The 27764-nt window shown below is 44.7% G+C and overlaps 1 protein-coding gene across 2 annotated transcripts in view; it reads right to left on the bottom strand.

Moving 5' to 3' along the window:
- Positions 1-559: 559 nt before the first annotated feature.
- LOC146020055 (rho GDP-dissociation inhibitor 2-like) overlaps positions 560-27764 on the bottom strand; it is a 72065-nt gene continuing 44860 nt past the window's right edge. For both annotated transcript variants that reach the window (XM_083152829.1, XM_083152828.1), the window contains exons 3-6: positions 19033-19116; positions 3812-3888; positions 2770-2833; positions 560-1185 (exon numbers count right to left, since the gene is read on the bottom strand). In XM_083152829.1, the coding sequence (XP_083008955.1) occupies positions 986-1185; positions 2770-2833; positions 3812-3888; positions 19033-19116 (425 nt within the window). In that variant the 3' untranslated portion in view covers positions 560-985. The remainder of the gene's footprint in view (positions 1186-2769; positions 2834-3811; positions 3889-19032; positions 19117-27764) is intronic.

Genomic DNA, 27764 nt, shown 5'->3' with positions numbered 1-27764 from the left:
ATTGTGTTTATATCTCATCTTTAGGATCAGTTATGTGGTAATGGACAAAATGTACTTCTGTTTGTCCATAATTTGACTATTATATTGGATATAAATAACTTGAATTGGTCCTGGACCATCAACCCAGGGCACCCCAGCAAGTTCCCCAAGGCACCCCAGGGTGCCACGGCACACCGTTTGGGAACCACTGGCCTATGGTAAGAAGCCTACCCAGAGGTCTTCAGGCGATTGTCCTCAGGAATGACTCCCATTGCTTTTTACGGGATATGGAGGAAAACGTTAAAGTAAAACTCAAAACAATCTAAAATTTTACCCAATTCTCCCCAGCAACCATCTGCACTATGGCATAACCTCTCTATGGACCCCAGCCTCCAGCCACGTGTCTCATGCTTTCCTCAAGCCCACCAGGGGCATTAAGGCCGCTGCAAGCTGGGCATTAGGTAAGTTGCTTAGTAAGGTGTACTGGACAAGTAATTGGTCGATGAGAAGAGACCTGTTCATCATGATAGGACTTGTAGCGTTGTGCGAGGGTGTTGAGTAAATGTTTGAAAGAGACTCCTTTGAAAAGAAAGACACATTTATTTTTTTACAGGGGTATTGGAGATCGTTAACAACTAACGTCTTCAAGCTTTTATAGTAAGGGAGACATATATCGTACAGACCCCAAGGCGTTCAAAACCAAATCACATTAGTGTAAGACACAATTACTAGAACATAAAAAAAATTGCGTATGGTCACCTACTGTAGCTTTATCGACAAACCCACTCTTAACATTGTCCCCCAAAATTGTTACATTTATATTTTTTTTTTTATTAAATATCCTCTTTACATGTTTGCAGGGGGTTTTTTTTTTCCATTTTTTATTTTACAAACTACAAGTAACTATTAGAAAACATGTAGAAACCATGATACATCTTGTACAATTTGTTTTTGTAATATGTGCTAGCAATTGCCCCTAATTATGATGTGGGAGCAGAGGTTCCGCCTAGTCCTTCCATTCCTTCTTTATATTGATGTTCCACTCCCAGGCCAAGTGGTTGGTTTTGTCGTCGTCTGTGAAATAGGACCTCATGTGATACGTCCCCCGGACCAGCATTCCTTTGGGAGCCTCTTCTAGAGGAGTCAGGAATTCGTACGCGTCCGCCCTGGGCCCGTAACTGCCGACCATGTGCGTTTCCTTATCAACTGTTGGACAGGACAGAACATGCTTGGTTAACTATGTGAACGCATCATGTGACCGGATGTCGCCATTGTTTAACACGGCTGTTTTGGAGAGTATGGGACTTATTTAACAAACAACTTCTACCAAGAAAAACCAAATACCATGGGATCCTTAAGAACAGAGGTTGAGAACCACCGATTTAGATGACGCCAGCTGCTTTGTTCATAGGAGGTATTAGCACAGGAAAGGGGTCCTGCGATCCCTCTCCGTCAGTCTCTGATACACTGCACCCGCAACCTCATGGGTGTGCATGTGCAGTATCAGAAACACCAAGGGTGAGATTTAATAGGAAGAGAGATTCAGAAAGTGAGAGATTTGGTAAGAAATCCCCAGTTTTTTTAAAGCGGCAATCATTTACACTGCTAAACCAGTTTGATTTTGCAGTGTAAATGATTGCCGCTTTAAAAAAACTGGAGATTTCTCACCAAATCTCTCCCTTTCTAAATCTCTCATCCTAATACATCTCACCCCATATCTGTTGCTGGACTGCCCCTTGTCGGACTGCATTACATCTGGCTTCTATTTCTCTGGAAGTGTCAGCTCTAAAGATTTCAGAACATTATAATTATCAAACAAAAACTAAGAAGATAAAACCAAAATAGAAAACCCTTACATACTCCCACCGCTGCTTGCCATTTTCATAAATCATCTTGCCGTTAAAACTTCCATCTTTTGTAGCAGTGATTTAAAAGGCAATTCTGTAACGCAAAGGCTTGCCAAATTAGCTCATTGATCCGAGATCCCAATGATTTACACAGGTTCTGGCACTGGATAAAACCAGGTAATATACTGGCTTAAATGCAGTCAGACACAGAACCAGTGTAAAATCAGAGGTATTTTAGGACAGAAGAAATAAGAGACTGTTATGTGGGGAGCGCACTGAAAAAAGGATTCTTAAAATGTAACCTTTATTATTTTATCAATATAAATGATAAAATAATAAAAGGTTACATTTTAAGAATCCTTTTTTCAGTGCGCTCCCCACATAACAGTCTCTTTTTTCTTCTGCCCTAAAATACTGTATACCCGACTGTTGGGAACAGCACCCCCTTCGTTTGACTAAATCATTTGGGGTCCCTCTTCGAAATACCACAAATATTTGGTGTGCAGATGTGCAAAAATAGCTCCCTAGTGGAGCTAGTACCACTAAAATCAGATGTATCCCAGGTTAAAGGGAAGTTATGGCAAACCTACTAATGCATAACAGGTGTATTGGATGGAAAGGTATGTAACCTAAAGGAATGGGCAGTAAAAGATCCCCCAGGGTGCGTTAATCTGTAAATGAATGCATGGTAAACGCTTCATATAATAGTGATCAGATTATAAACTATACTAAAAACTACCAAGGTGTGGGAACCAAGATGGATGACCAACAGGACACATCTACAATATACTTTCATTTTTCTCTAGTGCAGAGCACAAAATATTTTACATTGATAGGATTAGCACAGCAACACAATCACAGATACAGCCGGCCAGAAGTAGGCGCACAGAAGGTCTTAAAATAATGATACTGTAACTCAGATTTTTCACTTGGGATAATATACCTCGTATTCCTTTCCGCAAGGTGTGCTGCACGTATTTCAATCCAGAAACTATGTCATGGTTTACCTAGAAACACAAACCAAGAGAATGGATGGGAGAATGCTAGTTAGGAGTGTCAGACATGAAGAAAACCGGTTTAACCCTTTGAGTGGCAAGTGATTTTGTCAAAACAGGTGTGAAAATTGGCAAGCAAACATTTATATTTGTATTTGAAGTTATATAACAAATGTGAGCGGCGCTGGCATTTTTAGCGGATTATGTCCACATCTCACAGACGTTGGTACTCAAAGGTTTAGACATCGGATTATACACAGTTACAGGTGTGGTATACAATTCAACAGTTTATCAAAGTATCTTTCACGGACTATCCAATTGCGGGGATGCTGCAAGCTGGTGGGGACAGAGGACATTCGAGTCACCTGGCTGTTCGCCAGATTTATATCCACATGTGTAACGCCATTGCCATACCGCAGCCCATTTTGGTAAAACAGCCTTGTACAGCAGAGCACTGGAAACCGCAAAGGACACCCAATCATTCAGATAGAAACCTACTGGATCAAGCGGACAACATTGCGAAGATCTGATTGGTCTGGGCAGAATATACAGGGGTTCATGGATGTGTTCATAGGTGATGTACTGTACTTCCCAGTTTACCCAATGTAAATGATCCCAATAGGATTTTAAAAAAAGGGTGTACTGAAGAGGTGGTGGGGGGGGGGGGGGGGGGGAGGATGAGTGATACAGTAGCACAGGACAGAGGTGCACCCTGTTTTTCCTAGCTGCGCACCAGACACAAGGGGTAGCATGTGACTGGCGGGGGTCAGCATGCAAGAATATGCCTATACACTTCAAGCATAAGGAAACCCAGTTGCAGATCAAATGGAAAAAATTTAAAACAAAACAATATTGGGAGGAGTGCATAGAAATGTGTTCACCGCAACAACATTTCCATAAATGATGTCTGTAACAGTTGTTCAACAACACAGTCAGTGAAGAGAATCACATGTGATAGTCACAGCACTTTATCAAATATTTAAGATTTACCTTAAAAGTGATTTTAACCTTGTAGCACACCCCCTCCTTCAGTACGAAGGTCTGTTCCTTTAGTGCCTCTACGTTACCTGCAAAGTAAAAATGGATTGTTTAAGCAAAACCTGGGCCTACATAGAACACTCACATACACCAATAATTCTTATTTACCCATCTGTCTGTAACAGTCCAGTTCCCACAATTTATTTGCTCTATGAACAAGTCCTGCAATGATGTAATCCAACCACTAGAGGACACCAGAGCACTGGTCTTCGACGGTCAATGTGCTATTTTCTCAGCTCATTGGTAGAATTACAAAACCATTCATTAAAAGGGTTATTGTAGATTATCCGTACAATGATTTGCAGACCGGTAGAACCTGTATGTATTTCAAAATGGGCGGCAAGGAACTGGGTGACCACTTACACAGATGAAAGGTCTTGTACCTATAATCCTTGGCTTGTTGTGCAATAAGTTGGAAGGTAAAACAATTAAAATGTGAATTTTTCCCTCAACCGGTACTTCCGCCCTGAAGAAAACAGAACCATTTGTATTCGCAGAGTCACACCTGTGGATTTCACATATCCACCAAGTCTGAAACCCCAAAATCTTTGAGTGTTTAAACAAAACCAGCTCTGTACAGACTTTATTGGTTGGAACAATGGGTAAAAAGTTTTTTTTTTTCCTTTCAAAATACATTTTATTAAAGAGTCAATTTATTGATTAAATTCAGTGACGTTAAATGGTACGCTCCTCCTCAGCCAGCAACCTGCTCAATTCCCTCATTTGATCCCAAAAACGAAGATAAAAGGGCGATATTCACCAAGCAGCGACTGCCTCTTAGCAGCTGTAGATAATAATTTAAAGTGGCAATAAAACTTATCAGATCACCGTATGAGCTGCGTGTGGATGACACTCATATCTACCTACCCCACCAGATGTCTCACCTCCTATGCAGGATCCCGTATCCTCCAGATCACAGATCACCGTATGAGCTGCGTGTGGATGACACTCATATCTACCTACCCCACCAGATGTCTCACCTCCTATGCAGGATCCCGTATCCTCCAGATCACAGATCACCGTATGAGCTGCGTGTGGATGACACCCATATCTACCTACCTATCCCACCAGATGTCTCACCTCCTATGCAGGATCCCGTATCCTCCAGATCACAGATCACCGTATGAGCTGCGTGTGGATGACACTCATATCTACCTACCCCACCAGATGTGTCACCTCCTATGCAGGATCCCGTATCCTCCAGATCACAGATCACCGTATGAGCTGCGTGTGGATGACACTCATATCTACCTATCCCACCAGATGTCTCACCTCCTATGCAGGATCCCGTATCCTCCAGATCACAGATCACCGTATGAGCTGCGTGTGGATGACACCCATATCTACCTACCTATCCCACCAGATGTCTCACCTCCTATGCAGGATCCCGTATCCTCCAGATCACAGATCACCGTATGAGCTGCGTGTGGATGACACCCATATCTACCTACCTATCCCACCAGATGTCTCACCTCCTATGCAGGATCCCGAATCCTCCATTTCATCTTGGATGTCATTTAGCCACCTCACACTTACACCCAGGCCAATATCCTATTACCTGCAATTGCTGGTCCCTGGGGGACATCTAATTAGCCATGAAAGGCCGGGGCGCCGCAGCTTCTCGGGGACTTGTTTTCCCTGCCTGAGCGAAACGGGACTGCGGACAGGCAAAAACATACAGGTTTCACCCAAAGTTGTGCGTTTTAGCAATGAAATGGGTCTTTTATAGGGTGATCCAATAGGATATTTTCCTTTCTTTGCTCCCAATGTGTTATTAGTGTAATTAGTAATTAGATACCCCATTTAATATTTCAAAAATAGAAATTACTAATATTTTTAATATTAATTACTAACCTGATATTTCGATCACTGTAACCTGAAACCAGTGCTACCCCATTAAGCTCGCTGCCTAGGTGTCATCCTACACTGTAAGCTGTCCTCTGTGCCCCACATTCTGTTTCCAAACCACGTCACATACATCTATAGAATATATCAAGAATATGCACAAAATGTCACACACACACACACACACACACACACACACACACACACGAGAATACAAAACCTCCAATCCATGCTCTCATTATCTCCCACACTAATTATTACAATAGTCTCCTTACTGGTCTTCCCTGGATCAGACTCTCGCCGCTACCATCATTCTGAATGCAGCAGCAAAGCCACTCCTCCTCCCTGATACAGCGTCTGCTCTCTGCCCTGTCAGTCCCTCCACTAGCCCATTTGTGCCCACTCCATTCCCCGCCAAACACATGACCAGCTCCCATGCACGGCTATTCATCCTGCGTTCCAATTCCCTCCTTCACACAAGACTCTTCAAACTTTCACCGCTCATTGGCTGGACCACTATGCAATAGGTTTCACAGATGCTTGTGTGTGAACACCTATTCCTTATAGACTGTACGCAGGGCCCTCCTACCTCTCCGTCCCTCATTACCCAGTCTAAGTTTATGACGGTTTTGTTTCCATTTTGTAAAGTGTTACAGTATATCCTGGTGCTATGTACTAAGTAAATGTTAATTAAAATAAACATGGGCATTTCTGAGGCGTTCAGAGAATCAAAGAAAGTCAAAAATATACTGTGCGCTAAACCCGGCTATTACAATAGATGTTTGTGTTACGTATTGCAATATCATTATTAACCCCTTCCCGACATTTGACGTACATTTACGTCATGGCCGGGATGTACTTCCCGACACATGGCATAAATGTACGTCATGACTTTAAACTGTCACTGCGTCTCGAGACGCAGTGACAGAGGGACGATGTCTGCTGTCCCTGACAGCAGACATGTCCCTGCATGCCCAGGGGGGGCTGCGATGCCGCCCCCCCGTCGGCGATCGCTGTGATTGGCTGTTCAGTGTGAACAGCCATTCACAGCGTTTTCCTGTGTTACCAGCTAATCAGACGCTCGGTAACACAGGTGTCAATAACCGCCGGGCGTCAGGGGGCATGAGGGGGTCATCGGTGACGATGACACCTCACCCCACCCTCACCCCACCTGCCCCCAAGGCTGTGATTGGTCCGTGGGACCCACGGACCAATCACAGCCAAGGCGCGACATTTAAACTAACGGTGACTGCGCTGCAGACGCCATTCCGGTCTGGAATAGCGTGCAGAACGGTCACCGTGCCTGTCTGCCGTGATACCGACCTGATCCTTGCCTAATACTTACCTGATCCTTGCAAATACCTTACCTGATCACCTGATCACTGCTTGTAGCGTGCTGGACGCTTCCTGGATCTGACTTCTTGGGACTTCCTGCTGCTGCTGCAGTGTGATAGAGAGATAGAGAGAGAGATAGAGAGAGATAGAGAGATAGTGACAGAGAGAGCTATATTTTGTGTCTGCTACCCCCCCTTTTTGGGGGTGCAGGGGTTTAAATAACTGTCAGTGCTGCTGCTGCAGTGTCATACAGTGATAGATAGTGATAGATAGTGATAGATAGTGAGAGGTAGAGAGATAGAGAGATTTGTGTCTGCTACCCCCCCTTTTTGGGGGTGCAGGGGTTTAATTTTATATATATAACTGTCAGTGCTGCTGCTGCAGTGTCAGAGTGATAGATAGTGATAGATAGTGATAGATAGTGAGAGATAGAGAGAGATAGTGACAGAGAGTGTATATTTTGTGTCTGCTACCCCCCCTTTTTGGGGGTGCAGGTTTTTTTTTATACATATAACTGTCAACTGTCAATAACTGCTGCTGCTGCAGTGTCCTAGAGTGATAGATAGTGAGAGATAGTGAAAGATAGAGAGATAGAGAGAGATAGTGACAGAGAGTGATAGAGAGTGTATATTTTGTGTCGGATCAGGACATCGCATCGCATCGCATGCGACCATCGGATGCGATGCGATGCGATGCCCCGATTTTTCCATAGGAATCAATGTTAAAATGGACTGAGTCCATTTTAACATGGAATTCAATGGGAAAAAGGGTCCTTTTCATACCCCTACTATCCAAGTGGGCATGGAGTTGGATATAAACCTGTGGCGAGCGAAGCGAGCCACCGAGCCCGAAGCGTGGCGAGCGTAGCGAGCCCCGCGAGGGGACACGGAATACCGTCCGCTCGCCACGCTTCGGGCTCGGTGGCTCGCTACGCTCGCCACAGGTTTATATCCAACTCCATGCCCACTTGGATAGTAGGGGTATGAAAAGGACCCCTTTTTCCATAGGAATCATTTTAACATTGATTCCTATGGAAAAATCGGGTCATCGCATCCGATGGTCGCATGCGATGCGATATCGCATCGCATCGCATCTGATTGTATGCCTTAACTTAAGGCATACAATCAAAAAATCGGACGCCCGGATAACTCACAAGTACCTTTGTGTCTGCTACCCCCCCTTTTGTGCTGATCAGTATAACTGTGCTGATCAGCAACTTTTTGGGGGCGCAGGGGTTTTTTTTTTTTTATATATATATACCTGTCAGTTGCACTGTCAGTTGCACCAAAGGTTGTGCACCTGCTGCCCCTCACTGGTAATCAGTGTCGCATCACTGATCACCTTTTTTGTTTTTGTGTGCTCTTTTTTTAATTTTTTTTTTTACACACACTGTGATTTTGTGGGTGTCCTGTGGCCACTGTGCGCTGATCAGTGACGTACATCACTGATCAGCTTTTTCGGCACAGGGTTGATCTATTTTTTTTTTTTGATCAAATTCCTGTTGCCTTTGAGCGCTGTTCAGTTTACTGACCAACATCTGTGCTCAATTTTTGGCGCAGGACCTTTTTTTTTTTTTTTTTTTTAACCCCTTCAATTTTTTTTTTAACCCCTTCAATTTTTTTTTTTATATTGGGATCAAATTCCTGTATAAAGTATTTTTTTTTTTTTTCTGCACTACATACACACTACACACTACATACCCCCCGGGTTGAAATAAAGTTTGTACCCCCCCCCTACACTATACACGTGTTGAAACATTTCACTACCAGTAACACAAAAATAAAAATGGCATCCCAAATGTCATCCCAAATGTCATCCCAGTCATACAGAAGAATGTATTCAGCGGAGGAGGCATATGCCATGCTTGCCTCTGACACAGCCAGTGAGGGAAGCGGGGAATTTGAAGGATTCGTCTTAAGCTCCTCTTCCTCCTCTGGTGATGAGGGACCCCCTCAAAGACGCCCCCGTAGAGCAGCTGAGACCCCCCCCCCAATAATTGATCTCGTATGGACCCCACCACCAGACAATTTTGAGCCCCAGGTTCCTGAGTTTTTGGCCATGCCAGGAATCCAATTTGATTCCACAGGTCTCAGAGAAATTGACTTTTTCAAATTATTTTTCTCTGATGATTTTATAAATTTAATGGTGGACCAAACTAATTTATATGCCCAGCAGTTTATTGCTCAAAACCCCACGTCATCATTTGCTAGGTGGACCCCTGTAGATGCAGTAGAGATGATGACGTTTTGGGGTCTGGTGTTTCATATGGGCATAGTAAAAAAGCCAGAAATTAGGCAATATTGGAGTACAGATGTTCTGTACAGCACCCCATTTTACCGTATGGCCATGACCCGGACTCGTTTTGAGACAATTCTTAAATTTATACATTACACCGATAATGCACAGTGCCCACCCAGAGATGATCCCACCTTTGACCGGCTATTCAAAGTCAGGCCGGTCATTGATCATTTCAGTGCCAAATTTGCAGAGATGTACATCCCTGAAAAATTTATTTGCATTGACGAGTCCCTTATACATTTTAAAGGAAGGGTTAAATTCCGCCAGTACCTTCCCAGTAAGAGGGCAAGGTATGGCATAAAAATGTATAAGCTGTGTGAAAGCACCTCAGGGTACACCCACATGTTTAGGGTATATGAAGGGAAGGATTCAAGAATTGAACCGCCAGAATGCCCCCCCTCCCTCGTAGGTGTTAGTGGAAAAATTGTCTGGGATTTAGTGCACCCCTTCCTGGATAAAGGTTATCACCTCTATGTGGATAACTTTTACACTAGCATCCCCCTGTTTAAGGCCCTTGGTTCAAGAGGTACAGCAGCTTGCGGTACTGTGCGCAAGAACCAAAGAGGCCTCCCAAAAACGCACATTGCCCAAGTAATGAGAAGGGGTGAAAGCAGGGGAATATGCACCGAAAATATGTTGTTGGTCAAATATAAGGACAAGAGGGATGTCCTTATACTGACAACAATTCATGGAGACAGTACCACCTCCATCCCTGTACGAGGTACCAGTACCCACACCTCAAAACCTAATTGTATCCTGGATTACAATAGGTACATGGGCGGAGTGGATCTTTCAGATCAGGTACTGAAGCCGTACAGTGCCCTGCGGAAAACAAAAATCTGGTACAAGAAGGTGGCCGTGTATATCATCCAGATGGCACTGTATAACGCTTACGTGCTATTCCATTCTACCGGCCAGAGGGGGACATTTATGCACTTTCAAGAGGAAGTCATAAAGGGCCTAATATTTGGGAACCAGCAGGCAGAGGGCCCCAGTACTTCTAGTACTGGCCCCCGTATTGTACCAGGGCAGCATTTTCCTGATGAAATCCCCTCCACTGGAAAAAAGGGCAGGACACAAAAAAGGTGCAAAGTTTGCTATAAAAAGGGAATAAGAAAGCAAACTATTTTCCAGTGTGACACTTGCCCCGACAAACCCGGTCTATGTATAAAGGAGTGTTTTAAAATATACCACACATCTATGGATTATTAGGTTCATAATTTCACCGTGCTTCGGGGGTCTTGCTAATGCCACATAGCACCCACCATTCATTCCACCAGAATCTGAGCCGCAAAATCCAAAAATCACTCCTTCCCTTCTGAGTCCTGCCATGCACCCAACTGATATTTTTTGGTCACATGTGAGGCATTGCCGTACTCGGGAGAAATTGGGGCACAGATTTTGGGGTGCTTTGTCTCCTTCATTCCTTCTGAAAATGAAAAATTTTGAGCCAGAACTGCATTTTTGTGTAAAAAATGTAATTTTTCATTTTCACTGCCCACTTGTATCAAAATTGGTGAAACCCCTGGGGGTTTGAAATGTACACTATACCCCTAGATGAATTCCCTGAGGGGTGTAGTTTGCAAAATGGGGTCACTTGTGGGGGAGTTCCACTGTATTGGTGCTTTGGGGGTCTTGCTAATGCGACATAGCACCCACCATCATTCCACCAGAATTTGTGCTGCAAAATCCAAATATCACTCCTTCCCTTCTAAATCCTGCCACTTTTTGGTCACACATGAGGCATTGCCGTACTCGGGAGAAATTGGGGCACAGATTTTGGGGTGCTTTGTCTCCTTCATTCCTTCTGAAAATGAAAAATTGAGCCAGAACTGCATTTTTGTGTAAAAAAATGTAATTTTTCATTTTCACTGCCCACTTGTATCAAAATTGGTGAAACCCCTGGGGGTTTGAAATGTACACTATACCCCTAGATGAATTCCCTGAGGGGTGTACTTTGCAAAATGGGGTGACTTGTGGGGGGGTTCCACTGTATTGGTGCTTGGGGGGTCTTGCTAATGCGACATAGCACCACCCAAAATTCCACCAGAATCTGAGCTGCAAAATCCAAAAATCACTCCTTCCCTTCTGAGTCCTGCCATGCACCCAACTGGTATTTTTTGGTCACGTGAGGCATTGCCGTACAGATTTTGGGGTGCTTTTTCTCCTTCATACCTTCTGAAAATGAAAAATTTTGAGCCAGAACTGCATTTTTGTGTAAAAAAAATGTAATTTTTCATTTTCACTGCCCACTTGTATCAAAATTGGTGAAACCCCTGGGGGTTTGAAATGTACACTATACCCCTAGATGAATTCCCTGAGGGGTGTACTTTGCAAAATGGGGTGACTTGTGGGGGGGTTCCACTGTATTGGTGCAACATAGCACCCACCATTCATTCCACCAAAATCTGAGCTGCAAAATCCAAAAATCACTCCTTCCCTTCTGAGTCCTGCCATGCACCCAACTGGTATTTTTGGTCACATGTGAGGCATTGCCGTACTCGGGAGAAATTGGGGCACAGATTTTGGGGTGCTTTTTCTCCTTCATACCTTCTGAAAATGAAAAATTTTGAGCCAGAACTGCATTTTTGTGTAAAAAAAAATTTAATTTTTCATTTTCACTGCCCACTTGTATCAAAATTGGTGAAACCCCTGGGGGTTTGAAATGTACAATATACCCCTAGATGAATTCCCTGAGGGGTGTACTTTGCAAAATGGGGTGACTTGTGGGGGGGTTCCACTGTATTGGTGCTTGGGGGGTCTTGCTAATGCGACATAGCACCCACCAAAATTCCACCAGAATCTGAGCTGCAAAATCCAAAAATCACTCCTTCCCTTCTGAGTCCTGCCATGCACCCAAATTGTATTTTTTGGTCACATGTGAGGCATTGTCGTACTCGGGAGAAATTGGGGCACAGATTTTGGGGTGCTTTGTCTCCTTCATACCTTCTGAAAATGAAAAATTTTGAGCCAGAACTGCATTTTTGTGTAAAAAAAATGTATTTTTTCATTTTCACTGCCCACTTGTATCAAAATTGGTGAAACCCCTGGGGGTTTGAAATGTACACTATACCCCTAGATGAATTCCCTGAGGGGTGTACTTTGCAAAATGGGGTGACTTGTGGGGGGGTTCCACTGTATTGGTGCAACATAGCACCCACCATTCATTCCACCAAAATCTGTGCTGCAAAATCCAAAAATCACTCCTTCCCTTCTGAGTCCTGCCATGCACCCAACTGGTATTTTTTGGTCACATGTGAGGCATTGCCGTACTCGGGAGAAATTGGGGCACAGATTTTGGGGTGCTTTTTCTCCTTCATACCTTCTGAAAATGAAAAATTTTGAGCCAGAACTGCATTTTTGTGTAAAAAAATGTATTTTTTCATTTTCACTGCCCACTTGTATCAAAATTGGTGAAACCCCTGGGGGTTTGAAATGTACACTATACCCCTAGATGAATTCCCTGAGGGGTGTACTTTGCAAAATGGGGTGACTTGTGGGGGGGTTCCACTGTATTGGTGCTTGGGGGGTCTTGCTAATGCGACATAGCACCCACCAAAATTCCACCAGAATCTGAGCTGCAAAATCCAAAAATCACTCCTTCCCTTCTGAGTCCTGCCATGCACCCAACTGATATTTTTTGGTCACATGTGAGGCATTGCCGTACTCGGGAGAAATTGGGGCACAGATTTTGGGGTGCTTTGTCTCCTTCATTCCTTCTGAAAATGAAAAATTTTGAGCCAGAACTGCATTTTTGTGTAAAAAATGTAATTTTTCATTTTCACTGCCCACTTGTATCAAAATTGGTGAAACCCCTGGGGGTTTGAAATGTACACTATACCCCTAGATGAATTCCCTGAGGGGTGTAGTTTGCAAAATGGGGTCACTTGTGGGGGAGTTCCACTGTATTGGTGCTTTGGGGGTCTTGCTAATGCGACATAGCACCCACCATCATTCCACCAGAATTTGTGCTGCAAAATCCAAATATCACTCCTTCCCTTCTAAATCCTGCCACTTTTTGGTCACACATGAGGCATTGCCGTACTCGGGAGAAATTGGGGCACAGATTTTGGGGTGCTTTGTCTCCCTCATTCCTTCTGAAAATGAAAAATTGAGCCAGAACTGCATTTTTGTGTAAAAAAATGTAATTTTTCATTTTCACTGCCCACTTGTATCAAAATTGGTGAAACCCCTGGGGGTTTGAAATGTACACTATACCCCTAGATGAATTCCCTGAGGGGTGTACTTTGCAAAATGGGGTGACTTGTGGGGGGGTTCCACTGTATTGGTGCTTGGGGGGTCTTGCTAATGCGACATAGCACCACCCAAAATTCCACCAGAATCTGAGCTGCAAAATCCAAAAATCACTCCTTCCCTTCTGAGTCCTGCCATGCACCCAACTGGTATTTTTTGGTCACGTGAGGCATTGCCGTACAGATTTTGGGGTGCTTTTTCTCCTTCATACCTTCTGAAAATGAAAAATTTTGAGCCAGAACTGCATTTTTGTGTAAAAAAATGTAATTTTTCATTTTCACTGCCCATTTGTATCAAAATTGGTGAAACCCCTGGGGGTTTGAAATGTACACTATACCCCTAGATGAATTCCCTGAGGGGTGTACTTTGCAAAATGGGGTGACTTGTGGGGGGGTTCCACTGTATTGGTGCAACATAGCACCCACCATTCATTCCACCAAAATCTGAGCTGCAAAATCCAAAAATCACTCCTTCCCTTCTGAGTCCTGCCATGCACCCAACTGGTATTTTTGGTCACATGTGAGGCATTGCCGTACTCGGGAGAAATTGGGGCACAGATTTTGGGGTGCTTTTTCTCCTTCATACCTTCTGAAAATGAAAAATTTTGAGCCAGAACTGCATTTTTGTGTAAAAAAAATGTAATTTTTCATTTTCACTGCCCACTTGTATCAAAATTGGTGAAACCCCTGGGGGTTTGAAATGTACAATATACCCCTAGATGAATTCCCTGAGGGGTGTACTTTGCAAAATGGGGTGACTTGTGGGGGGGTTCCACTGTATTGGTGCTTGGGGGGTCTTGCTAATGCGACATAGCACCCACCAAAATTCCACCAGAATCTGAGCTGCAAAATCCAAAAATCACTCCTTCCCTTCTGAGTCCTGCCATGCACCCAAATGGTATTTTTTGGTCACATGTGAGGCATTGCCGTACTCGGGAGAAATTGGGGCACAGATTTTGGGGTGCTTTATCTCCTTCATACCTTCTGAAAATGAAAAATTTTGAGCCAGAACTGCATTTTTGTGTAAAAAAATGTATTTTTTCATTTTCACTGCCCACTTATATCAAAATTGGTGAAACCCCTGGGGGTTTGAAATGTACACTATACCCCTAGATGAATTCCCTGAGGGGTGTACTTTGCAAAATGGGGTGACTTGTGGGGGGGTTCCACTGTATTGGTGCTTGGGGGGTCTTGCTAATGCGACATAGCACCCACCAAAATTCCACCAGAATCTGAGCTGCAAAATCCAAAAATCACTCCTTCCCTTCTGAGTCCTGCCATGCACCCAAATGGTATTTTTTGGTCACATGTGAGGCATTGCCGTACTCGGGAGAAATTGGGGCACAGATTTTGGGGTGCTTTGTCTCCTTCATACCTTCTGAAAATGAAAAATTTTGAGCCAGAACTGCATTTTTGTGTAAAAAAAATGTATTTTTTCATTTTCACTGCCCACTTGTATCAAAATTGGTGAAACCCCTGGGGGTTTGAAATGTACACTATACCCCTAGATGAATTCCCTGAGGGGTGTACTTTGCAAAATGGGGTGACTTGTGGGGGGGTTCCACTGTATTGGTGCAACATAGCACCCACCATTCATTCCACCAAAATCTGTGCTGCAAAATCCAAAAATCACTCCTTCCCTTCTGAGTCCTGCCATGCACCCAACTGGTATTTTTTGGTCACATGTGAGGCATTGCCGTACTCTGGAGAAATTGGGGCACAGATTTTGGGGTGCTTTTTCTCCTTCATACCTTCTGAAAATGAAAAATTTTGAGCCAGAACTGCATTTTTGTGTAAAAAAATGTATTTTTTCATTTTCACTGCCCACTTGTATCAAAATTGGTGAAACCCCTGGGGGTTTGAAATGTACACTATACCCCTAGATGAATTCCCTGAGGGGTGTACTTTGCAAAATGGGGTGACTTGTGGGGGGGTTCCACTGTATTGGTGCTTGGGGGGTCTTGCTAATGCGACATAGCACCCACCAAAATTCCACCAGAATCTGAGCTGCAAAATCCAAAAATCACTCCTTCCCTTCTGAGTCCTGCCATGCACCCAACTGGTATTTTTTGGTCACATGTGAGGCATTGACGTACTCGGGAGAAATTGGGGCACAGATTTTGGGGTGCTTTTTCTCCTTCATTCCTTGTGAAAATGAAAAATTGAGCCAGAACTGCATTTTTGTGTAAAAAAATGTAATTTTTCATTTTCACTGCCAAGTTGTATCAAAATTGGTGAAACCCCTGGGGGTTTGAAATGTACACTATACCCCTAGATGAATTCCCTGAGGGGTGTAGTTTGCAAAATGGGGTCACTTGTGGGGGGGTTCCTAACTTTTAGCATCTTATGGTGCCTAGAAACCTACATGGTGCCTAAAAAATAATCTCATAAAAAGGAGGCTCCAAAATCAAGTAGGTGCTCCTTCTATTATGAAGCCTGTGGTTTGGTCAACGTGCACACTAGGGCCACATATAGGATATTTATGAAAACAAAAGAATTGGGGGAATCAATTTTTAGTCACATTTCTCTAGTAAAATGTACTGTGTTCCTTAGAAAAATGTATTAAAATTGCAAATCTGCAAAAAAAATGAAATTTTGAAATTTCACCTACACTTTGTTTTAATTCCTGTGAAACACCTAAAGGGTTAACAAACTTCCAAAATGCTGTTTTGAATACTGTGAGGGGTGCAGTTTTTGAAATGGTATCATTTATGGGGGTGTCTCACATACAAGTCCCTCAAAGTCACATCAGAACTGAACTGGTCCCTAAAAAAATCAGTGTTTGAAATTTTCTTGAAAATTTGAGAATTTACTATTCATATTGTAAGCCTCCTAGTGTCCAAAAAAATGAAAAGGAAGTTGAAATAATGATGGAAACATAAAGTAGACATATGGTCTATGTTAGTTATTAACTATTTTGAGTGGTATGATTATTTGTCTCACAAGCAGAAAATTTAACATTTTGCAAATTGCTAAATTTTCCATTTTTTCACGATATTTTGGTATTTTTCACAAAAAAACACAGACTGTATCGACCCAAATTTACCACTAATTTGAAGTACAATGTGTCACGAAAAAACAATCTCAAAATCACTGGGATAAGTAAAAGCAAAAAAAAGTTATCCCCACTTAAGTGAGACATGTCAGATTTGAAAAAAAGGGCTCTGTCAGGAACGCAAAAACTGGCTCTGTCAGGAAGGGGTTAATACCATTCTTGTACAGGTCACATACAGTACTTCTACCAATCAGACAATGATGTGACTATACAGCATGGTTCTGCAGAGCCTGCACCTGTGCAGAGGACTTGGCAGGGGGGAGGTAATAGCAGGCAGCTCTGTGTGGTGAATACTGATGTCCTCTGTGCTTATACAGTCTCCTGGTGTCACACTGCAGCAATCTGTGTAACGCTGTATTCCAGATCACACACACCGTGATAAGACGCATCGCCAGTCAGCCTTTCTAAATCAACCGTCGCCTTTCAGTTGCATTCTTATCCGATAAACAGTAGATCCGACGCACATCTCTTGAGCAAAAACCTGACTGGGACTTGTAGTTCAACAAGAGCTGCTGTAAATATTAGTATTTAATATAATCAATCATTCATGTGACATCATTGGCGATTGTGGCTGAGGTATGAAACCTTATTCACAATGCATCAGTCTCTCTGCAGATTATTCTGGAGAAATGTTCTCTCACAGTGAGCAGAGCTGTATAATCTAATACGGGTGGAGGTTCGGCTTTACCACGCCATGGAGAGAGGGGGACAGCGCCAGGTGAGGTAAATGTGGGGTTATCTAAGGAAACGGCACATTCATCTGCATGTAGGCAGCTCCGCATAGGACTGGATGGACTAAAAATGGAAAAAAAGGTAAAGTGCAGGTGTTAAACAACCAATGAGATTCCAGCTACCATTTATTTGGTACATTCCAATGGGACAACTCATGGAGGTATGTACAGAGCAATATACTGTATATCTAAAGGTCAGGCCATAGATGGAGCAGTACTGGGCCTCTGATCTATGACAAGAGAACGGTTTGTGAAGGGCGATTAGAGGAGATTGCATCCTGACCGCCTCCCTTACATCGCCGCTTTCACCACCTTGCACCGTTTTATTAGAAATGGTTACGGATGGATAGTAGCTTTATTTACATCTATTAGGCAGATGCAGAGTCAGCCATTACAATGGGTTCAGGCACTGAGCAACCGAATGCATTTGCCACATAGGCCACACAGGTACCAAATGTTTCTGGATCTGACCATTCAGTCCGGCGGATGGATGATTGAATCACTGCGGCATGCCAGAGGCGTTGGGGTGGTAACTGAACACACGGGCCGGCAATGCTCGAATCATGGAATTACTATTGGGCACTGCATAATTTAGGAAACAACCGAATAATAGCTTTCCTTTTTGTTTAATAACCCCTGTCCCCCATCGCTGAACCCTCTAACATATCCTTGCGGTGTAAATGACTCACAGTAGAGGAGTGCAAGTCATGGCCTAGTTGCAACAGTAAATAGGTATGACATCACCGGAGTCAGGATAGGATATGACATCACCGGAGTCAGGACATGATATGACATCACTGGAGTCAGGATATGATGTCATTGGGCCAGAGTCCCAAGAAAGAGAATATCAAAATGGAGATACACCTGAGGTGCATGAAGCACAATCCCTGATAAGTGCTGACATTGGTGGGATCAGCACGCTAATAAACATAGCCCCTGGCTCGTAGGATACCCCCCCCCCCCCCCCCTTAATTCATGTTCAATGCTAAAAAAGGGTGTGAAAACTATTTGTTCCGGTAATTTTCTCGTACTGCTCCTATGTCGGATTAGCTTCACTTTCTAGACCACATCCTGGCCCCTAAACGTCTCTGGTGTATTTGTTATTATATTTCCCTTGGTTATACGCGCTCGCTAGGAGTGTATCTACGGTCACATATATACAATGCCTCTTTAGTGGTAGGAGAGACTGGACATCCTCTGCTTAGGCTTCAGGTTGTATAAGATGCATCATTATCAGCACTGCAGGTGGTATTGGGCCTAATGACCAATATCACAGAAAATACATGAAATCCAGCTATTGGTAGATATTGAACTTGATTGATAGAACTTGGTTAGATACACGCTCTGCTGGAGTGTGTATCTAACCAAGTTAACCCTAGAAAACATAAATCATTTTTGTCGCCAGTAATATCAATTTTGGGGTATTTTATTACCCCTGTATGTGCTCTAGGGTTAAAAATAATAATAATGAGCAATCACTTCTATGTACAAAGCTCACCATATGGGTGTGGTTTGTGTGGGAATAGATGTAATATAGGGAAGGTCATTGTAGTGTAAAGAGCCCCAGTCATACACAAACGTTAGTGAAGTACAAGAAAAGCAGGAATCAGACATTAGATTTGGATTTTCAGTATCTATGCAAAAAAGTCATTTTACCTCTTAAGTCCATAGTGATGGGTCCTGGGGCTTCATCGCATATCAAAGCCATCTGGGTGACCTGGACATTGGGCACCGTGGGGTCTGCAAGACAATATAATGCGGAACACATGTATTAGTGACAGGACACAACACCATTGGGAAGAGAGCTACAGAGCACTTCATTGCAGGTGGAATATACAGGTAGCCGTGGGCCTCCCACAGAACATAACTGCCCCACCCCCGCATTACAGAACAACTAAACATGCACAGTCAACGTAGAGGAGAACGCTTCATTAGGACTCATAATACAGTCCTGATGGGCCAGAAATGCTGGTACGTGTGTGTATGTTGGTTACAGAGCATATACAATGCCATAAACGCTCCACTGCAAACGGACACACGTTTCACTCCGCATCGGCACCATTGTCTAACATCTAAAGTATATTTATAGAGAGTTCTATGATATGGTGGCACTAAGTTACAAACGTCAACGGTGTCTGGTGCACTTCAAAGAGATACACACAATTCCCATTGGAAAGAAGGCGCAAGTAATCCTCAACAATTTGTATTGCATCCTAGGCAGTCACAGCCTAGCGCTTTCGGGGGTCACAGACCCAACTGATATATAGCTATAAAGACGCGCGCGCACACGCACACACACACACGACTTCTGAATTCTAGCAAATCTCCAATTTGTCCTGAAAATGTATTGTTAAATAAAGCTGTGCAACACAGCTGGATGAGTGACTTGGGTAATGGATGATCCACAGGAACCAGCGGTGGTCAAGGTAATGGTGCACATGAACCAGTGGTTACCATAATAAGTGCACAAGAACCAGCAGTGGCCACACGATTGGTGCACAGGAAACCAGCAGCGGTCACAATAAGGGCACAAAAGCCCACAGGAATGGTGCACAGCAACCAGCTGTTACCACAATACGTGCACAAGAACCAGCAGTGGTCACAGGAATGGTGCACAGGAAACCAGCAGTGGTCACAACAAGGGCACAAAAGCCAGCAGTGTTCACAAGAATGGTGCACAGCAACCAGCTGTTACCGCAATACGTGCACAAGAACCAGCAGTGGTCACAGGAATGGTGCACAGGAAACCAGCAGCGGTAACAGGAATGGTGCACAGGAAACCAGCAGTGGTCACAGGAATGGTGCACAGGAAACCAGCAGCGGTAACAGGAATGGTGCACAGGAAACCAGCAGTGGTCACAGGAATGGTGCACAGGAAACCAGCAGTGGTCACAGGAATGGTGCACAGGAAACCAGCAGTGGTCACAGGAATGGTGCACAGGAAACCAGCAGTGGTCACAGGAATGGTGCACAGGAAACCAGCAGCAGTCACAGGAATGGTGCACAGGAAACCAGCAGCGGTCACAGGAATGGTGCACAGGAAACCAGCAGCGGTCACAGGAATGGTGCACAGGAAACCAGCAGCGGTCACAGGAATGGTGCACAGGAAACCAGCAGCGGTCACAGGAATGGTGCACAGGAAACCAGCAGCGGTCACAGGAATGGTGCACAAGACACCAGCAGTGGTCACAATAAGAGTGCACAGGAAACTAGTGGTTACTACAACCGTAGAGCACATGAACCAGTCCTGGTCACAAAAATGGGGCACATGAACCATAGACAGTCAGCTGGGTTGCTGTACGGGCAAGGAACAGATCCGCTCACCCCAGTAACTAAAACCGGGTGTATATGCAAATCTTGCTGGTTAAGGTACCGTAGACCCTGGACACACAAACATCTATGTGCCGAAACTAGATACATTTTATTTATTTATTGCGCACATTTCAAAATCTGCAAAAAGATAACCCAATGTAACCAGGTAGATTGTATCCAACTTTCCAAAATGATGTAACCATTTGTAGGCGGGGGCCCTCTGATATATTGCCTATGAGCTAGCAGTACTGCATGCTTGTGTGAGGAGAATTGTTGCATCACAGAACAATGTGGAGTTATACTGGGTAGGCCCTAGTTACGGAGTACAGTATATGTATGAGCATAAAGCATACACCTGCATCAGCTGCCCATGTATGCATTAGGATGAAGTCTACACCTGCATCAGCTGCCCAGGAGATTGGCTCAGACAGTAGGTTTCCCCTTATGCCTTGCCTGTGGCAATGAATCACTGCCTCGTGTCTTTCCAGGATTACTTTAATCAAAACTACATCTGTGCCGGGCTGATCCCTACAACTGGGTCGCTAGAAGGGATTTCAGGCTCTCCGTCATGCCCTATAAAATATATATCTATAAATCACCATGCTAGCAACGACAGCAACACAACAGCTAGAATGTTGGCGTCTTTGCTGTATTGCAGCATTAATCTGATGATCACACCGCGGCTTTAAGACACCAATTACGCTCACCGCCTGGGCGACTGGAGCTCTGGTCTAGGGGAGACGAGGAACACAGAGAGGTTCTAAGCTCACCGCAGTCTGTTATGGATCCATGTCTGTGACCTTTTCTCCAGCAGCCAAAGAAACTTCTCAAAAAAATGATTCAATAGAGAAATAGATTTTCCATTAACCGCATTAGTGCTGGGAGAACGCACATTCAGCCTTTCACCGACATTCTACAACAGTCACCAGGAAGAGGTATTGGACACAGTTATGGCCAGGGCGGGAATCGAACCTGGGATTTCAGTACTGTGAGGCAGTAATGCTAACCATACACCGTCCATGTAGCGGACTTGGGAGGGTTAGAGCTTGACATTAGTATTATGTGCTGCTGGGAGACGCTGCTCCTTTCACTATATAAAACTCATCATGAGGCTTCCTCCTGCCATCACAAACACTGCTGTCACACGCAGCCCTGCCCTCACCAACACATCACTCAACTCCTGATATACTCTGTGCTGCTGGGGGCTCTGCTCCTTTCACGTTATAATTATCTGCGGCTTCCTCCTGCCTTCATTCCCCTCCTCACGTCACAACATGGCCGATGTTCTTACGAACACATCACTCCTCTCATGCTATACTATACATACTGGCATAGAACACACAGGGAAGATTACCGGAAGGCCGGGGCACCTGCAAGGCCACATGCAAAGCATATGGACACCAACAGCTTCCACACAGGTGCAGTGAAGTATTAGTCCCGCCTATTTTGGTGTTGGTTCCGCCTACATTTGATTTGGTGCCGCCCACGTGAGACCACTTCTAGAAATATTTCCTGGGCCAATTTTAGTTCCCAATTAGCCCCCTGTCTGACTGCTGGGGACCCTGTACTTTTCTTTAGCTAAATGGAAGATCCGATAATGAATGAACCGGGGCACAGATTCTGCAAAGTGTGCATCTTGCCATGTACTTTTACAACCACTAGGGGGCTCGCCTAGCACTGTATCCCACACAGGTACCAGATAAGGTCATTATCTTGTTTCTGAACATAAAACAATCAAGATATAACAAACATTAATTCAGATAAAAGATGGGTACTTGTTTCCTAGCACGGCCACAACGATCATAATCGCGGTCATCGGGGGTAAAATCGGGGCCATCGCATGCGCAAAAAAATCGGGTGCGATGGGCCAGACGCGATGCCCGCGATTTCCCCATAGAGAACAATGTTAAATGCCTCAATTTACCCGCGATGACCACGATTTCCCATAGGAAACAATGTGAAATGGCTCAATTTACCCAAATTATCATAGGAACAATGGTAAATGGGCCAAAAACACCCCTGAACATTGAAATGTCCCCCCAAAAGTAGTTTACGCCACCACGTGATCAACGTGAACCCGAAGCGTGGCGAGCGCAGCGAGCCTGCGAGGGGCGGCGGTACGCGTCCTCCGACCTTTTTATACTCCTACTATCCACTAGGGCGTGGAGTGAGAATAGAATAGTGTGGCGAGCGCAGCGAGCCCGAAGCGTGGCGAGCGCGGCGAGCCCCGCGGATACCTGTGAAGCCCGCGAAGGGACGCGTTTACCTGTGAAGGTATCCGCGTCCCCTCGCGGGGCTCGCCACGCTTCGGGCTCGGTGGCTCGCTGCGCTCGCCACACTGTTCTATTCTCACTCACGCCCTAGTGGATAGTAGGGGTATGAAAAGGTCGGAGGACGCGTACCGCCGCCCCTCGCTGCGCTCGCCACGCTTCGGGTTCACGTTCATCGCGAGGTGGCGTGAACTACTTTTGGGGGGACATTTCACTGGTCAGGGGGGTTTTTTGGGCTTTCTGGCCCATTTACCATTCTTCCCTATGATGATTTGGGTAAATTGAGGCATTTATCATTGATCCCTATGGGGAAATCGCGGCCATCGCGGGTGGACCATTTAAGCATTTTTAGGCGCACACGACGCGACCGACCCGATTTTTCACTGTTTTCAATGGAAAAATCGGGGGCATCGCGTCGGTCGCGTCGCAGGCCACTAAAATTACCCCCGATGGCCAAGATTTGTGGCCGTGCTAGGAAACAAGTACCAAAATATGCAGTAAATGACCACATCATGGGTCTAGTTCAGGTTCGATCGGTAGGGGCCCAGTTCCGATGGTGGGGCAATACACTTGCGGGGGAAGGGTGTTGTCAGGGTGGTACTTACCCACTCGCCAAGCAGTCTAGGCTGCCTAGCGAGCAGTAAAGCAGAACTATTTTATCCCATAAACAGAAGAGCCTCCATAGTTTCTGCTGTATAGTCTGCATTAGGGATCGCTTTACAAAATTCAAAGAGGCAGCGAGACACAAACGAACCCACTATTAAACCATATTATGAGTTACCGTCTCAGAGGATCCCACATGCTGTGCTTAATATGCAGAACATGGTTTGCCCAAGGACGCTCCTGATCAAAAGCGTTCAATTCTGCTTTATCACCAAATTGCAAACACGCATGTATGAACAGATATTTCCAGGCGCTCCGACCGAGACTTGCAAGCCTGCTCTGGGAGCTGCCCGAGAACTGGACATTCACAAGGGAAATCCTCTGTGGCGTGTGCCCAGAACTGGCCCATTCATCTCCACGGACACACTCTCGTCAATCAAAGAGAACCATCTGCTGTGGATTCTGTTCAGAGGTTTCCCCCCTTCTAATTAGTAGGCTCGTAAAAACAAAAACACATTACCAGCGCTCTCACACGCGCCTTATATAGATCATACGGGGGCATCGCTCCTTATGTGCCGTTATTTACAGATCAGGAGATGATCCAATGGAGGGGAATGGGGTTAATTATATTGTGACAGCAGCCACCGGTATAATGAACGAGCATGTTTGAAATGAATACATATGAAAAGCTGTGTAGGATGTAGCCTTCTAATATACACTAATTAGGGTGGGGGAAGTACAGTAGCTGCATGCACTGCTGAGGTTTTGGTTGCGGGGCCTTACTTGCAAATGTGAAAAGAAAATCAGGAAAACCCTAGGGGGAATGAGTGGTTTGTGAACACAGCCTGCACCATGCTGCCAGATACATGGAACATTGTAAAATTTATTTATTTATTTATTTACAGTTTCTTATATAGCGCAGCATATTCCGTTGCGCTTTACAATAGCAGACAGTGATACAACAAAACAGGGTATTTACAGACAGTCAAAAAAAATATAAACATATTAAGTAAAGCTACAATGAAATAGGATATTGTATATGCAGAGATTATCAGTGAGTACTGCTGCATCTACGGCGTGTCAATACATACACAGCAGTAAGCGGTTACAGGACCTGGTGGTAGCAGCTAAATACTGGCCCACCGCTCGGTGGGTGGAGTTACTTAATAACAGGCGGTTAATGGCGGTAACTGGAAGTCCCCTATTGGCTCAGAGACCCAAAACCAATCTGATCGCTTGGTGCAGACAGCAGGGCGCATTCCGGACACAAAGCTTTCCTTCTTTGAAGTAGTATTGTTTATTTTTTTAATTAGTGCTGGCTTGTAGCCCCCCCCCCCCCCCAAGAAAATAGCCTGCACCACACCTTGTTCCACCTCCCACCCCACTAGCAGTCCAAATCCCTGCCTTGCCCCATCTTGCACCCCCCTCCCAGTCAGTAGCCTGGATACCGTAACACACATGTGAAACCTTATAAAGAGCATGTGATTATAGAGACACCAGGACTAATGGTATGTATACCTCTCAGAGCCACATACTACTGTAAAGGGCTATTGTTGTAATTATCCAACAGAATGACAGGAGTTCTATTGAATATGGGTTGTTGCTATGGGAAACCAATCAGATTCTATTATCGTCAAGACGGTGCTAAATACATAAGTCGATTCTGATTGGTTGCTATTAACAACAACCCATCCTCAACCGAACTCATTAAACCCCGTGTGTTTATTGCGTAGTGGTCCAAGTTCCTTACGGCGAGGTCGGATACACTGGGCTGGGAGCACACATAGGCCAATAAAAGCCCTGTATATGCTGCATCAGGAGATTTCTCTAGGAAGGGCAGCTAGAGACTGCGTCCACTTCATAAATCGGATGAAGAGAGAGCTCATCTATTATTTATTAAGTGAGTGCAAAAAAGCAGTCTCACCAGGGACCATAAGAGAAATTAGGGACGACTTTCAACGGATAAAAATGACGGCAGTGCAAAATCTCTAATAACATAGCTGTCACTCAGAGCTAAATCAATGGAATCCAGCTACAAAGGATAGCAACTGACCTATTACCTGTAACAGAAGATCACACAGTAATTACATTGCCGATATTCCCTGGGAGATCATACAACTGCAGGGATGTCTTCATACACCTGGGTGTGACCATTATAGGAAAACGTCCATCTAAAAATACCTGACCTAGAACCGGGAATTGTTGGGAGAGAAGCACTCTGCAGAGTATCCAATGCTGTATATAACCTGGGCACTTTAGGACCCAGAGGCCGTAGAGAGGTGCAACCTCCAATCTGTACTACTGCACCTATTAACTGCAATGCCCTTTGTTGGATACCACTGTTGTTAACCCCTGCATTACCCTGCACCAGTTTATATCCTCATGCCATGCGAAGAATTACAGTCAGGAGCTGATTGGCTGTGGCACCATTTATCATACACAATGAGTTTAAATAGCTAAAACGCATCGATAAATGGGCCCCTATATTGATCATCAACATTCTACAGTAGGATATGGGACGGAACACAGCTCATATAACACTGACATACAAACTCTTTACAGCCATTACTGGCAGGCAATGATAACCGGTAATATGATCAGGGAACGAGATTACTTAATGGGTTTCTGCAAGTTACAGTAGGACCAGAATGTAATTTATTAGACATGGGTTTACTTAGGTCTAACAGTTAAATCTACCATGGAGAGGGCATGAATTTTTAATTTCTACAAAACATGACATATATGGACAATTGGACTATGGGAGGAGAGGGAGGGGGTTCGATCAGACCTTCTGATAGGTATTTAAAGATGTTGCTCATAGAAACCAGTCCTGATTATTTATAGAATATACTAGATAACAACTAGAATCTGATTGCTATGGGAAACTCTCCACTTGTCCTTGATGTAAGGCTTGAAATATCAGCCTTTAACCCCTTCACTGTCCATCCCGGAAATTTTCCGGGCTTTGCTTCACTGGTAATACTGGCATTCCTAGAAAATTTTCGGGATTGCAACGGTCTCCTCTTCCTTGCTGCCGAGCAACGCCGCTGAGCTAGCGATGAGCTCAGCTTCAGCTGCTGCCCAGCCCTGGCTCCTTCCTCCCGGCTGTGTTCGGCGGCATGTACTTGCTAATGCACACAGCCGGTTTGCCCAGGGTTAGGCCCTATTCAATGCGGTCTTCCCTGACAGCATTGAGCAGGGTATCTCGGCAGAATGAGCCCGACATCACAAGCCGGATGCAGCTCGCCTCTTCCCGGCAGCAACTCGTGGTCACGCCCCCTTCTCAATCCCCGGCAGGCGGGACATTGAATCCCGCCTGCATGTTCTCGGTCGAGCTGACCGAAAACGGGACTGGGTCACAGCGGTCGAGCAAGCTCGACTGCTGTGACCCCCACATTGAATACCCCCTAAAGGGGGTATTCAATCCCAGGTCAAGGCGGTTGATCTGTCCCGACAGCCGTGACCCTGACGTTTTAGTTTTGCTGTCGCCAGGCAGGATTCAATGTTGTGCTTGGCGATCTGTGAAAAGGGGGCGTGTCCACGTAAACGGCCATGGATTGCCGAGATTTGGCTGTGATCGCGACAATAAGGTCAGCAGGGAGGGGCAGATACAACACACCATTTAGTGTGTGGAAAAGGAGTCTGTGCCATTGATGTCTGGGTAAGTTCTCACTGTAGAAGACTCCAAGACATTCTGTACGATGGACTTATTACAGGATCCATTAAGTTACTACACAGAGGATGACAGTCTGCCCCTAAAACATACCTGTAACAGGTGGGGGAATTATCTTCATGTAGAAGATGAAGAGACAGGAACCACTCTACCCTGGCTGAGCTATATATGTAGACCAGGGGTGGTTAAACCCATCCTCAAGATCTACCAACAGCTCATGTATATCAGGCCACCTGTGGATCTATAGTAGGAATGAATGCAGCAGGTTTGAAAATGTGACAGTAAGTAATGACTACACCTGTGCACCAGCTAGGTGATCTGATAAATGTGACAGTAATGACTACAGCTGTGCACCAGCTAGGGAGTCTGGGAAATGTGACAGTTAGTAATGACTACACCTGTGCACCAGCTAGGTGATCTGAGAAATGTGACAGTTAGTAATGACTACAGCTGTGCACCAGCTAGGGAGTCTGGGAAATGTGACAGTTAGTAATGACTACACCTGTGCACCAGCTAGGTGATCTGAGAAA

Source organism: Crinia signifera, chromosome 7 (assembly GCF_055691185.1).
Source record: "Crinia signifera chromosome 7, ASM5569118v1, whole genome shotgun sequence".
Classification (NCBI taxonomy): domain Eukaryota; kingdom Metazoa; phylum Chordata; class Amphibia; order Anura; family Myobatrachidae; genus Crinia; species Crinia signifera.
Note: the sequence above shows the minus strand (reverse complement) of the source record. Positions and strands in the feature narration are given on the sequence as shown.